This window comes from Babylonia areolata, chromosome 14 (assembly GCF_041734735.1).
Source record: "Babylonia areolata isolate BAREFJ2019XMU chromosome 14, ASM4173473v1, whole genome shotgun sequence".
Lineage (NCBI taxonomy): Eukaryota > Metazoa > Mollusca > Gastropoda > Neogastropoda > Buccinidae > Babylonia > Babylonia areolata.
The window spans coordinates 7,102,018-7,115,539 of NC_134889.1; the positions used below are offsets into that span (position 1 = coordinate 7,102,018).

Sequence of the window (13,522 nt, forward strand, 5' to 3'; positions counted from 1 at the left end):
CACTACAAAGATTTATGCCAGCCATGCTCTGTAATCCTTACACTACAAAGATTTATGCCAGCGATGCTCTGTAATCCTTACACTACAAAGATTTACGCCAGCAATGCTCTGTAATCCTTATGCAACAAAGACTTTCACTAGCAATGCTCTTTCAGCATGTTATGCTTGTCAATTCAGATTCCCACCACAGCATACCCAGAGCATGCTTGGAAAAAGCCCACACAAAACACTGTGCATTCTCTGTGCCACTGCACCATCTCATTCCCTCTAAAACCTATACTATATAGGAAGCCAGTTCCTTGCAGCCAGAAGAGAGCAATGATGGATGCCGGATGTTGCATGCTAAATCAAAACCCAATTTCTTTTGGTTTTTTTGGGGAGTTGCTGGGTGGATTCCATGAACAAAGAAGAAGAAGAATCTGTCTTTGAAGTCCTTGTTCAAAACAGAACTACTCTTTCTAAAAAGTAGTTCTAATCACATTATGAAGAAATGAAAAACCTGTGGGGACAAAAGAAGAAAAAAAACTGCAAACAAAAAACAACAAACTTTCAGACAGTTAGAACCCCTGAAAATGGAGTATGGCTGCCTACATGGCAGGATAAAAACGGTCATACATGTAAAAGCCCACTCGTGTACATACGAGTGAACGTGGGAGTTGCAGCCCACGAACAAAGAAGAAGAAGACAGTTAGAAAATGATGGAGTCTGTGAACAATAAATTTAAAATGAAGTATGAGTGAGAGAGAGACTTAAAAATTTTTTTCTTCCGTTTGCTGCCCCATCATCTGCGCCGTTCCAGTGGTGTTTTTCCCATACCACTCATTCCCTGTCGCCCATATATGGCCACACCAAGCTTTTTGTCTGTTGCAGTCCGAGTGTTGACAGGTACCAGGACTGACTGACTTCAGTGAAGCTTAGTTCACTTACCCCAACCTTAAGTTTTTCGGATGCGACGATAAAACCAAAGCCTTGGGTGAAGAATGCACTTGGCGTACATAGCAAAAGAACCCGCGGCAATGAAATGGTTGTCCCTGACAGAATTCTGAAGAAGATCTCACTTTGATAGTGAACAAAGACAGGAAAAAAAAAAGGAAAAAAAAAAAAAAAAAAAAAGGTGGTGCTTAACTGGCATCCTCCTCTCTCTCCCCCTGGGAAGAGCAGACTGATTTTCACACTAAGAAATTAACTAAAAAAAAAAAAAAAAAAAAAAAAAAAACTTGTCAGCCTCATGCAGACAGAACCAAACCAGCACAATAGCGGCCTGCTGATAGTATGAACACAGCCACTATACACAAACTCTTCTAAGAAACTGACATGAACAATGAAAATTTTCACAGATCACAAAAATACGGAAAATGATGCAATACACATAAAGAAGAAAGGCAGAATAAAAACTGGAAAAAAAAAATGACAGGAAAAAAACAACATTTAGATTATGTTGAAAATGACACAGCTATTAAAAACAAACAAACAACAAAACAAAAACAAACCCCAACGTGAACTCAATGACAATCACAAAGATGATACAACGGGTAAAAAAAAAAAAAAAAAAAAAAGAACAAGAAAAATGATTCACAACTGATTTAAAAGATCAAACAGAATACATGTGAGACAATTCTACTACTCAAATTCAAAAAACTAAAAAAAGTGGAGTGAAAATATGTATATTGAAGAAAAATTTAAAAAAAACAAAAACAAAAACAAAACCCCAAATGTTACCTCGTCTTCCTGAAGCTAAAAATGGAAGAAAAAGAAGACCTCTCAATGACTTGATTCAACAGCAGGAAGAATGAAAAATACATGAAAAAATACATCTATCAATTAAAAAAGAAAAGGAGACTTGACTGATGATCATAACCAACAGGATGACTGAGAAACGATGTTTTAAAAATGGTATAAACAAGTTGCTTTTTAAACATGAACACAAAATGATCTAATCACTTACATTTATGACATGATGATTGCCAATATATGTACATAAAAAATCCCAAAGGGAATAATATGGATGAAACAGAAAAAAACATTCCCAGGTCGGAAAGGGGCTGACTTTACTTCAGAGTCAATAACGTTATGTATATTAAGTACAGTGAGTGTGTGTGTGTGTGTGTGTGTGTGTGTGTGTGATGAAAGACATAAGGAAGAGAGAGGGCGGAAGAGAGAGGGATTCACCCATGCCCCAGGCTCCCCCCCCCCAACCCCCCTTGAAATATACACATTCTAAAACTTAACATTCACAAAAAAAAAAAGAAAAAAAAAGTACAAACTACTTACTAAAAACACTGAAGTAAAACCAGTCCCAACCCAAACCAAACTCCACACATTCAGTTTAAATCTGATTTATATCTGCACCATTCTCACATTAACATTCAAAAAAGATTCGAACCGTATATGGTTTTGTGCAAGGCAATAAAATGATTTCATCATTCTTAGCAAATACCTTCTCTTGGTTTGCCAATAGCACCACGAAAGAGAGAGAGAGAGAGAGAGAGAGAGAGAAAGCCAGCGAGAGAGGGAGAGAGAAATAACTAATACTGCCCATGCATCCCTCTGGCTGAGAAAGGTAAAGACAGACAGACAGACAGTGAATAGAAGAATCAAATCAAAAGTAGGCATGATATAAGATCTGAAGCCAAAATATACCTGGAACCTCACCACTTGGAGATTCACAGACGGGCGCCAAGGCCGAGTGGTTAAAGCGTTGGACTTTCGATCTGAGGGTCCCGGGTTCGAACCACGGTGACGGCGCCTGGTGGGTAAAGGGTGGAGATTTTTTACAATCTCCCAGGTCAACATATGTGCAGACCTGCCAGTGCCTGAACCCCCTTCGTGTGTATACGCAAGCATAAGATCAAATATGCACGTTAAAGATCCTGTAATCCATGTCAGCGTTTGGTGGGTTATGGAAACAAGAACATACCCAGCATGCACACCCCCGAAAGCGGAGTATGGCTGCCTACATGGCAGGGTAAAAACGGTCATACATGTAAAAAGCCCACTCACGTATACATGAGTGAATGTGGGAGATGAAGCCCACGGACGCAGAAGAAGAAGAAGAAGGATATTCACAATTAAGACATTGGGCAAGCAACCATGCTCAAATACAGTTTGATCGCTTAAGTGTGGAAAGTGAACACACATTTTATATATATATATATATATATATATATATATATATAAATAAAAGTCAACACACATCATGGAACCAAATACGCTGACACGAAAAATAGTTTCGTACATGCCAAAAACAACCTACTGATAAATAAAACTGCATAAATTCAAATGTAAATACAAGACACCAAAAAGATAGGGAAAAAACTGCCTAACGAAACACACAAAGTATGTAACGAGTGTGTTATTCTCAATACGCACAACCCCCCCAAACTTTTCGCCAAATAAAATAACAGAATTAAAAAAAAAACCCCTTTTATATAAAGTTTGTCAAGCACTTTTACTTGACTTGTCCTCCTCTTTATTAGAGAAAAAAATGACACCTGTAATTACACCCTCCATCTACCTGGCTTCCCCCAACTCACCATTCACCCCCCACCCCTCCTCTGCTACCTTTTAAACCATCACATTCAAATGTCAAACTAATACTCTAACACAATAACATTCAAATGTGAAACTAATCCTCTAACACAATGTCCACAATCACCAGCATGTGTGATGTGACATTTAACAACCCCCCCCCCCCTCCCTTCTCCCTAAAATAACAGCAGCCATACTCTCTCTCCATCCCATTTCAGTTATGTCTCTCTTTTCAGCATATCTATAAGAGTTCAGAATTTGTGGGGAATGTTTTGCTGAGCCAGGGCTCAGACTAAAAATGACAGTGGTAAATAAAAGTATGACAATCAAACACTTTTTTTCTGCAACCATCACCATCTTACTGGTAACGCACTTATTGTATTTCTGTGTGAAAGCATTTTATCACTTATATTTGGTATTGAACAGACTTCCTGCGTTTGCACATCTTCAACAGCCTGTGACCAGAAACCTAACCTAGAGTCAAGTCAAGAGTCCACACATGTGTAACTTCTATCATTAGATCTAAAACTCACGGCAAGGCCTTAAAAAATGAAAGAGTTCGTGTGTGGTATTGTATCCTGCGGATCAAGGAACTCACACACTTTGCTCGTATATCTAAAGAAAAACCAAACAAAAACAAAGACACAAACAATCAGGAACAAATAAAGATATTGAAGGAAATAAGTGCAGTTACTAAGCCACTGTAGTCATAGAGCCTTATTGCAACAATTTCGTTCACACACACACACACACACAAACCCAGTTACCTTCACTACCACCCCCTATCTGGAAGACGGTCATCCATGCACATGCACTCTTAACATGTACACGTGTATGGGTAAGAAAATGAAAGCAGAAACCTGAGATACTATTATGTATACCAGATACCCCATCGTTAAAAGCAGTAAGATTATTCTTTTCACAATTCTATATAATAGTCACTTCATGAAAGTATAAGAAAAAACACACAGAAAGAATAAGAGAAAAATTCAGTGAAGAAAAGAAATGAAGCAAAAGCTTTAATTGATAAATGAATTTACATTATATAAAATTGTACATTTAGTAAGTGCACAATGTTGCCAAAGTATAGAAAAGCATGCTTTTGAAGGAAAAAAATCCAAAGATGACAAAAAAGTAATGTATAAACTGAATCCATGCTATTTTTTTTCTTTCAAAAAAAAAAAAAAAAAAAAAAAAAAATCATGCAAAGTTCTTACTTGCTTTAGTTTTTCTATTTGGGAAGTGTGTGTGTGTGTGTGTGTGTGTGTGTGTGTGTGTGTGTGTGTGTGTGCTTGGTTCCATGTGTGTCTCATTGTAATTGCTTTGAAAATGTTTTGCCCCCATATCCACTTCAATGAATTATTGGAACTGATTGATAGTGTTTTCATATCTATGACCAAAGCATCCATTCAGTTCAATACATTACATATTTCAGAGGAAATGGGTCAATGAAATGCGAAGGATGCAAGGGCAGGTAGAAGAGTGACAGGTGTGTACACTATTCTATTATTTAAGCCATACAGGTTTATTGGAAAAAAAAAAAAAAAAAAAGAGGGGGAGGGGGGAGGTGTGGGGGGGAGGGGGGGTGGGGCTTGGGGGGCTGGGGTGGTTGGCGTTAGTGTACACAGACAAAACCGGCATGGGAAGGTGATGTTAACAGGACATCGTATCCAAACATTCACAATCTTCCCCCTCCACAAAAGAAATCACCCCAAAACAAAAGTTCTTCCCCTTGTGAGGGCTGGGATTAAAAAAAAAAAAAAAAGACCGCTCCCACATTTCTACCCCCCCCCCCATCCAACCCTCCCCTCCCACTCCCCAGCCCCCTCCTCACCCCTGTGTTTACAGAAAAAAAGCAGAGGAATTTACTTCATTCCACACGGATCCAGGTAAGGAGACAGGGACGGTAAATCAAGGATGAGTGGATATGGTACGGGTGGAGGTTGTTCAAACTTTCATGGGAGGGAGTGATGAGGTCTTTTTGCAACAATCAACACTTTGCCACCGGGGTCCAGGGAACGATGAACGGAAATGTGTGTCTTAATACCGAAACAAAGTAAATTGAGAATGAAAAAAAAACAACCTTTTTTTTCCATGGCCAAAATGCCGAAGTAGAAATCCATATGATACAGAAATACTCCCATCCATGCACTTTGTGTTAAGGACTGAAGGGGTGCACAACAATGTTTCTTTCCTTCAATGTGTGAACAGAAAAGTAGTTGCTGTTTTGATGTAACAACAAAGTTAATGTAAGTGCTAACACCACACACAAAAAAAGTTTCTATTTCAAAAAGACATGCTGTGCAACATGAAGTATACAAATTACTGTTTGCTGTCTTTGCATGCATGTGATCGAAGCCTGACTGAACCATACAGGAAACCAATGATGAGCATTTAAGGCAGCTGTCATTTGGCTTTTCCCACACACAGCTTTTTGTGTAAATGACTGAGTAAAGGGCTTGTGTAAATGACTGAGTAAAGGGCTTGGTGTTTAGTCTACGACCAAAGATAAGTGCTATTCTTCTTCTTCGTTTGTGGGCGGCAACTCCCACATTCACTCGTATCGACACGAGCAGGCTTATGTGCATGACTGTTTTTAACCTGCCATGTAGGCAGCCATACTCCGTTTTTGGGGGTGTGCATGCTGTGTGTGTTCTTGTTTCCATAACCCACCGAACGCTGACATGGATTGCAGGATCTTTAACGTGAATATTTGATCTGCTGCTTGCGTATACACACGAAGGGGGTTCAGGCACAAGCAAGTCTGCACTTACGTTGACCTGGGAGATCGGAAAAATCTCCACCCTCTACCCACCAGGTGCTGTTACCGAGATTCGAACCCGGGACCATCAGACTGAAAATCCAACGCTTTAACCATTCCACTATTGCGCCCGTCATAAGCGCTATAAAAGTATCAATACTTAGAATAATGGTTCTCTTTTGCTGAACATATGTAAATTTTCAGTTGCCCGTTCAGAAAATGAAAACAAATTAGGCACAATCCAGTAAAAGTCATAAAGTGCACATCTTATACATGTGTTTCTTAGAAAGAGAAAACCTCAAACAGGAAATGTACTCGCCAAATTAACGATAAAGAAAGAAAGATTCGGAACTGGAAAGATTAGAACTTTTTTTCAATGTTCACTCATCTGATTATGATCTCCATGACATTTGACAAGTCAATGCATTCAATAAAAAGTAACAATCTGCTATGTGTTCTATTATATTGAACATTTATGTGCTATTATACAGATACAGAATGAATAAAAAAAAACAACTGTTTTCCTTGTTTCAGAATGAAAAAAAAAATCACAATTAAATATAGAAGCATCATGTTCTGATTATTATCTTTTTGTAAGAAAATGATGCAGGTTACAGCAAAATCTATCAGGAATTTAATGTTGATGGTTTCAAATCGATGCCAAGAACAAAATATATAGACTACATATTTTAAAACTTTGCAGAATGCAGAGTGGTCAGTGTTTTTTTTTCAAGCAGTAACTTGGTGTTTTAGCATGGTGCACAAGAACGTCTGTGTGTTGCGTGTGCCAGAACCAGGACTGCAAGTGCATGTGTGTGCGTGCAGCTGTGCCAGCAAGGGTGTTGTGTGTATTTGTGTGTCTGGCAGGAGGTGGTAAGTGTGGGTCTGTCTTTGTGCTTTTAGGGAAATTAACCCAAATATCATGAAGATACATTCAATATGCAGATTAATTATAATAATAATAATTAAAAAAAAGATGTAAAACCTTCATTTGAAAAAAACAAAATGGTATAAAAAGAAACATAAAAAACACAAAAATACATAATATCCAAAAGTAAGTACACAGTGAAAACACTCAATACAAGTAAACCAGCCAGCAAACCACAAGAACATTCACTTCAAATTCACATGATCGCACAGCCAGAAATATGCATACGCTATACGCAAGATGAGAAAAAAAAATGGTGCAGCCAGTTATTCCATCACAACATCATCAGCATGTATGTGCAAAAAAAACAAAACAAAAAAAAAAAAACAGCATCAGTTGCACTGTCAGTCTGAACGGGCAGAAGTCAACCATTCGACCAACCAGTACACACAAAAATGAATGGAAACGCACACATCGGGACAGACCACAGACACGTTAAATTTTTTTTTTTTTTTTTTTCAACGATAGGTGCAAAAATGCATCAGCAAGGGCAGAGCATGCGACTGGTGATGGTGAAAAATGCATCAGCAAGGGCAGAGCATGCGACTGGTGATGGTGAAAAATGCATCAATGATGACAAGGGGCCGTCATGCACGAACGGTCGCTTTTTTATAATTTTTATTTTTATTTTTACTAACCTCCTCTTTCTCGTCCTGAAAGGCCAAGGAGTGCGCACACAACAGCATAACGTTATTCACATGTTAATGAGAACACACGCATGTCATGTCAACACAGCTCACACACATGACGTTGACTGGATGTCAGTCTGTGAGGACAACTGAAATGACGAGAAAAAACAAAACAAAACAAAACAAAACCAAAACACTTGCACAAGAGATAAGATAAGATAAGATAAGATAAGATAAGATAAGAATAACTTTATTATCTCCAACTGGAGAAATTTGGTCAGGTGCATTATCACAACATAGACAAGTAAACAACATGGGGACCATAACTGTAAAAGTCAACAACAGCTTTTACGAATATTACGAAGATACAAATGTAAAAAATACCACATATACCGTTTCATACACACATCATTTTTCCCAAATGTGTGTGCATAAGAAAAACTTCTCAGCGGCCTTTCTGCATACAGCTTTCTACGTGTTTTTTTTTTTTTTTTTTTTTTTTTGACAGACACAGGTACTATTTACTGTCAAGTCACTAAATATGCGCCCCTTCATTTCCACTCCTTTTAAGAGTCAATTACCATTCTTTTTTGGTCACAGAAAGGGAATTTTTACAGACTATAAATCACATTCCGTCAACTTTTAGTTACAGAGAGAGATTTCACAAAAAGATACTATACGCATTTCAAACATTTGTGTCAAATGTTATTTCTAATCTGTTTCTTACAGAGTTTACTGCCAGTTTCGAGGCATTAATGTAAATCTCTTTAACTGAAAGGCATACATCGTATTCTCTTTTTGATATAAACTTCTGATCTGCAGAGAGTCTTCTCCTGAAAGAAAGAATCACACATACGCACTAGCACACACATACACCAACAAACATTGTTTCAAGAGATGAGCAAAAACCCTCATAAAATTGCTATATTCTAATCTTTAGACGTGAAAGAAATGCACAGATAAACAGTGAAATATAACCTTTGCATACATTTTCCAGTGTTTCTGTCATGAACTCTTGGTCTGTACATAAATCCTTGACTTTCTGACCAGTGAGTGTATGAGCCACAATGAACAATAGTTGAAACAAAGACCTGACGAAAACAAGACAAAACAGAGAGACAGAAACCCATGTCTGATATTGCCAAAAGAAGAAAAACTGAGAACATTATCAATGACACGTGTTGTAGTTTCTCATGTCTGAACTACACTACATACATACTGATGCCCAACCATTCAACAACATAAATTGAGAAAGGTCTACAATGGATGGAAAAACAACAACAACAAAAGAACCCCAATCATTTCCTGAAAGGAAGTGTTTCACTTTCATTAAAATGCAGAAATGGATTTCCAACATTATCAAGGTGATTTCTTTTTTTCCAGAACAGAAAAAAACAATAAGAGTGAATCAACTAGAAAACACACACACACACACACAAAAAAAACAAAAAAACAACTGCCAAATGACCAAAATAGAAAGCTATACCACTTGACTAAAAAAATCAGCTCTGCTCCATATGTCTTTTTCTTTAAAAACTGGAAATCAGCCATGCGATGACATTTCTATCAAAAGCCGCCACATGACTGATCTTAAAGAGCCACACAATGACAGATCTTAAAGAGCCACACAATGACAGATCTATCTTACAGAGCCACACAATGACTATCTTACAGAGCCACACCATGACTGATCTATCTTACAGAGCCACACCATGACTGATCTATCTTACAGAGCCACACCATGACTGATCTATCTTACAGAGCCACACAATGACTAATCTATCTTACAGTGCCACACAATGACTGATCTATCAGTGCCACACCATGACTGATCTATCTTACAGAGCCACACCATGACTGATCTATCTACAGAGCCACACCATGACTGATCTATCTTACAGAGCCACACCATGACTGATCTATCTTACAGAGCTACATGATAACTGATCTATCTTACAGTGCCACACCATGACTGATCTATCTTACAGAGCCACACAATGACTGATCTATCTTACAGAGCTACATGATAACTGATCTATCTTACAGAGCCACACCATGACTGATCTATCTTACAGAGCCACACCATGACTGATCTATCTTACAGAGCTACATGATGACTGATCTATCTTACAGAGCTACATGATAACTGATCTATCTTACAGAGCCACACCATGACTGATCTATCTTACAGAGCTACATGATGACTGATCTATCTTACAGAGCTACATGATAACTGATCTATCTTACAGAGCCACACCATGACTGATCTATCTTACAGAGCCACATGATGACTGATCTATCTTACAGTGCCACACCATGACTGATCTATCTTACAGAGCCACACCATGACTGATCTATCTTACAGAGCCACACCATGACTGATCTATCTTACAGAGCCACACGATGACTGATCTATCAGTACCACACCATGACTGATCTATCTTACAGAGCCACACCATGACTGATCTATCTTACAGAGCCACACCATGACTGATCTATCTTACAGAGCCACATGATGACTGATCTATCTTACAGTGCCACACCATGACTGATCTATCTTACAGAGCCACACCATGACTGATCTATCTTACAGAGCCACATGATGACTGATCTATCTTACAGAGCCACACCATGACTGACTGATCTATCTTACAGTGCCACACCATGACTGATCTATCTTACAGTGCCACACCATGACTGACTGATCTATCTTACAGAGCCACACCATGACTGACTGATCTATCTTACAGAGCCACACGATGACTGATCTATCTTACAGAGCCACACCATGACTAATCTAGCCACATCATGACTGATCTATCTTACAGAGCCACACGATGACTGATCTATCTTACAGAGCCACACCATGACTAATCTAGCCACATGATGACTGATCTATCTTACAGTGCCACACAATGACTGATCTATCTTACAGAGCCACACAATGACTGATCTATCTTACAGAGCCACACAATGACTGATCTATCTTACAGTGCCACACAATGACTGATCTATCTTACAGTGTCACACAATGACTGATCTATCTTACAGTGCCACACAATGACTGATCTATCTTAAAGAGCCACACGATGACAGATCTATCTTACAGAGCCACACGATGACAGATCTATCTTACAGTCACAGGATGGCTCATCTTTCTTACAGAGCCACGCAATAACATATCTAGCAATAACATATCTACCTAACAAAGGCACAGGTTGACCGATGTATCTTACAGAGTGACAGATCTATCTTATGGAGCCACATGACGACAGATCTATCTTACAGAGCCACACAATGAATGATCTATCAATCTCCAGATAAGTGATCTACCTCACAGAACAACACGACGATTGATCTATCTTACACAGCCATGTGAGTACTGATCTATTTGACAAAGCTACATGACAGATCCATCTTCTTACAAAGCCACACAAAGACTACCTTACAAAGCCACATGATGACTGATGTATCTGTGCCTCAAACTCACCATTCTGTAGTTGGAGTTGGCTGACTGACTGGCCTTGTAGGCTTTCCAGTTCTCAGCGATGAGCAGTCCGGCATAGATCTTGCCCACTGTCATCTTGCCTTCGTCCAGTTCTGACCACAGACAGAGATCATGGGTGACTGGGAATCACTGGATTTTTGTCATGCTGAGACGGGTGCAATAGCCGAGTGGTTAAAGCGTTGGACTTTCAATCTGAGGGTCCCAGGTTCAAATCTCAGTAACGGCGTCTCGTGGATAATGGGTAGAGATTTTTCTGATCTCCCAGGTCAACATATGTGCAGACCTGCTTGTGCCTGAACCCCCCTTTCGTGTGTATACGCAACCAGAAGATCAAATATGCATGTAAAAGGTTGTGCTGTTATATCTTTGATTTGACACTTAAGTCTGAAAAACATGCACCCTCTTGAGATGAGAACTTTGCAATTAATGTCAATAAAATGTCAAAGTGTCAATATGTCCCTTCATCTTCTATAAAATCGTCCAATAAAAGTTTGTCACTATCTTCTTTGAGGTGATGCTTCAATTCTGAGCATCAGCTAAAGAAAAACAATTGTGGTCGAACAGTTGCACCTCCATTGCAGAGTTTGGGTCGGGTGTTGCCATTTTGCTGAGCATGCAACAAGTGAAGCAAAACACACCCAGTAACCCAATCAAATCATTCAAATAAAGGACTATATCACAACATAGATAAAGTTTCCAGCTATCAATAGAATCTAGAAAGATTCCCCAAGCTAAAGCTGTCAGTGTCTTTGTCAATGAAATCAACACAGACCAGGGAAAAGTGTGAATATTTCAGTGACGACTCATTCAAACTCAAACGTCTGAATATTTCAGTGACGACTTATCCCACCGCTGTGGCAGCAAAGCATACACAGCTGCACAGACAAGTTATCAGTGGAGTGATGGCCTAGAGGTAACGCGTCCGCCTAGGAAGCAAGAGAATCTGAGCGCGCTGGTTCGAATCACAGCTCAGCCGCCGATATTTTCTCCCCCTCCACTAGACCTTGAGTGGTGGTCTGGACGCTAGTCATTCCGATGAGACGATAAATCGAGGTCCCATGTGCAGCATGCACTTAGCGCACATAAAAGAACCCACGGCAACAAAAGGGTTGTTCCTGGCAAAATTCTGTAGAAAAATCCACTTCGGTAGGAAAAACAAATAAAAAAAACTGCATGCAGGAAAAAATACAAAAAAAAATGGGTGGCGCTGTAGTGTAGCGACGCGCTCTCCCTGGGGAGAGCAGCCCGAATTTCACACAGGGATATCTGTTGTGATAAAAAAAGAGAAATACAAATCTTGTCGGCTAGGCAGCCTAGGGGTTGAAGAAAGAATCCAACCTTCCAAGTGGAAGACAGAATACAATGAACTCACCATCAAGTCCAGGCATGAGAAGGTCCAGCATCTTTCGTCCCTGCACCGACCACAGCCGTCGTATCGTCTCCTTCATGTCCTCATCCAGACGGTCCATATCTTCCGCTGTGCATCACCAACAATATCATCATATTATGTATAATCATATCATCATACATAATCATATCATCATAATGTGTACTTGGTGTATATAGATAAGTACGTGTTTGTTTTTCTCCCTGGTGTGTCTTCAAGTGCTGTTGAATGCCACTGTAGTGTTTCATGTGAGGCGCTTAGAGTCCATTATATGGCGAGTTTGCTCCATATAAGTGACGGGCGCAATAGCCGAGTGGTTAAAGCACTGGACTGTCAATCTGAGGGTCCCGGGTTCGAATCACAGTGACGGCGCCTGGTGGGTAAAGGGTGGAGATTTTTACAATCTCCCAGGTCAACATATGTGCAGACCTGCTAGTGCCTGAACCCCCTTCGTGTGTATATGCTAGCAGAAGATCAAATACGCACGTTAAAAATCCTGAAATCCATGTCAGCGTTCGGTGGGTTATGGAAACAAGAGCATACCCAGCATGCACGCCCCTGAAAACGGAGTATGGCTGCTTACATGGCGGGGTAAAAATGGTCATACACGTAAAGGCCCACTCGTGTGCATACGAGTGAACGCAGAAGAAGAAGAAGAAGAAGCTCCATATAAGTACTGCATACAATTATCATTATGAATAATAAAAGTACATAAAAAAACAACAACAAAACATTCAGCAACATTTAACCCTGCCCCCAAAGCAGAAAGCTGTACAAATTC

The 13,522-nt window shown here is 39.5% G+C and overlaps 1 protein-coding gene across 1 annotated transcript in view; it reads right to left on the reverse strand.

Annotated features, from left to right (window-relative positions):
• Positions 1–13,522, reverse strand: part of LOC143289786 (voltage-dependent calcium channel type A subunit alpha-1-like) — a 160,923-nt gene that overhangs the window by 21,060 nt on the left and 126,341 nt on the right. Inside the window, exons 37-38 of the mRNA XM_076598918.1 lie at positions 12,727–12,831; positions 11,337–11,446 (exon numbers count right to left, since the gene is read on the reverse strand). Coding sequence (XP_076455033.1) covers positions 11,337–11,446; positions 12,727–12,831 — 215 coding nt within the window. The remainder of the gene's footprint in view (positions 1–11,336; positions 11,447–12,726; positions 12,832–13,522) is intronic.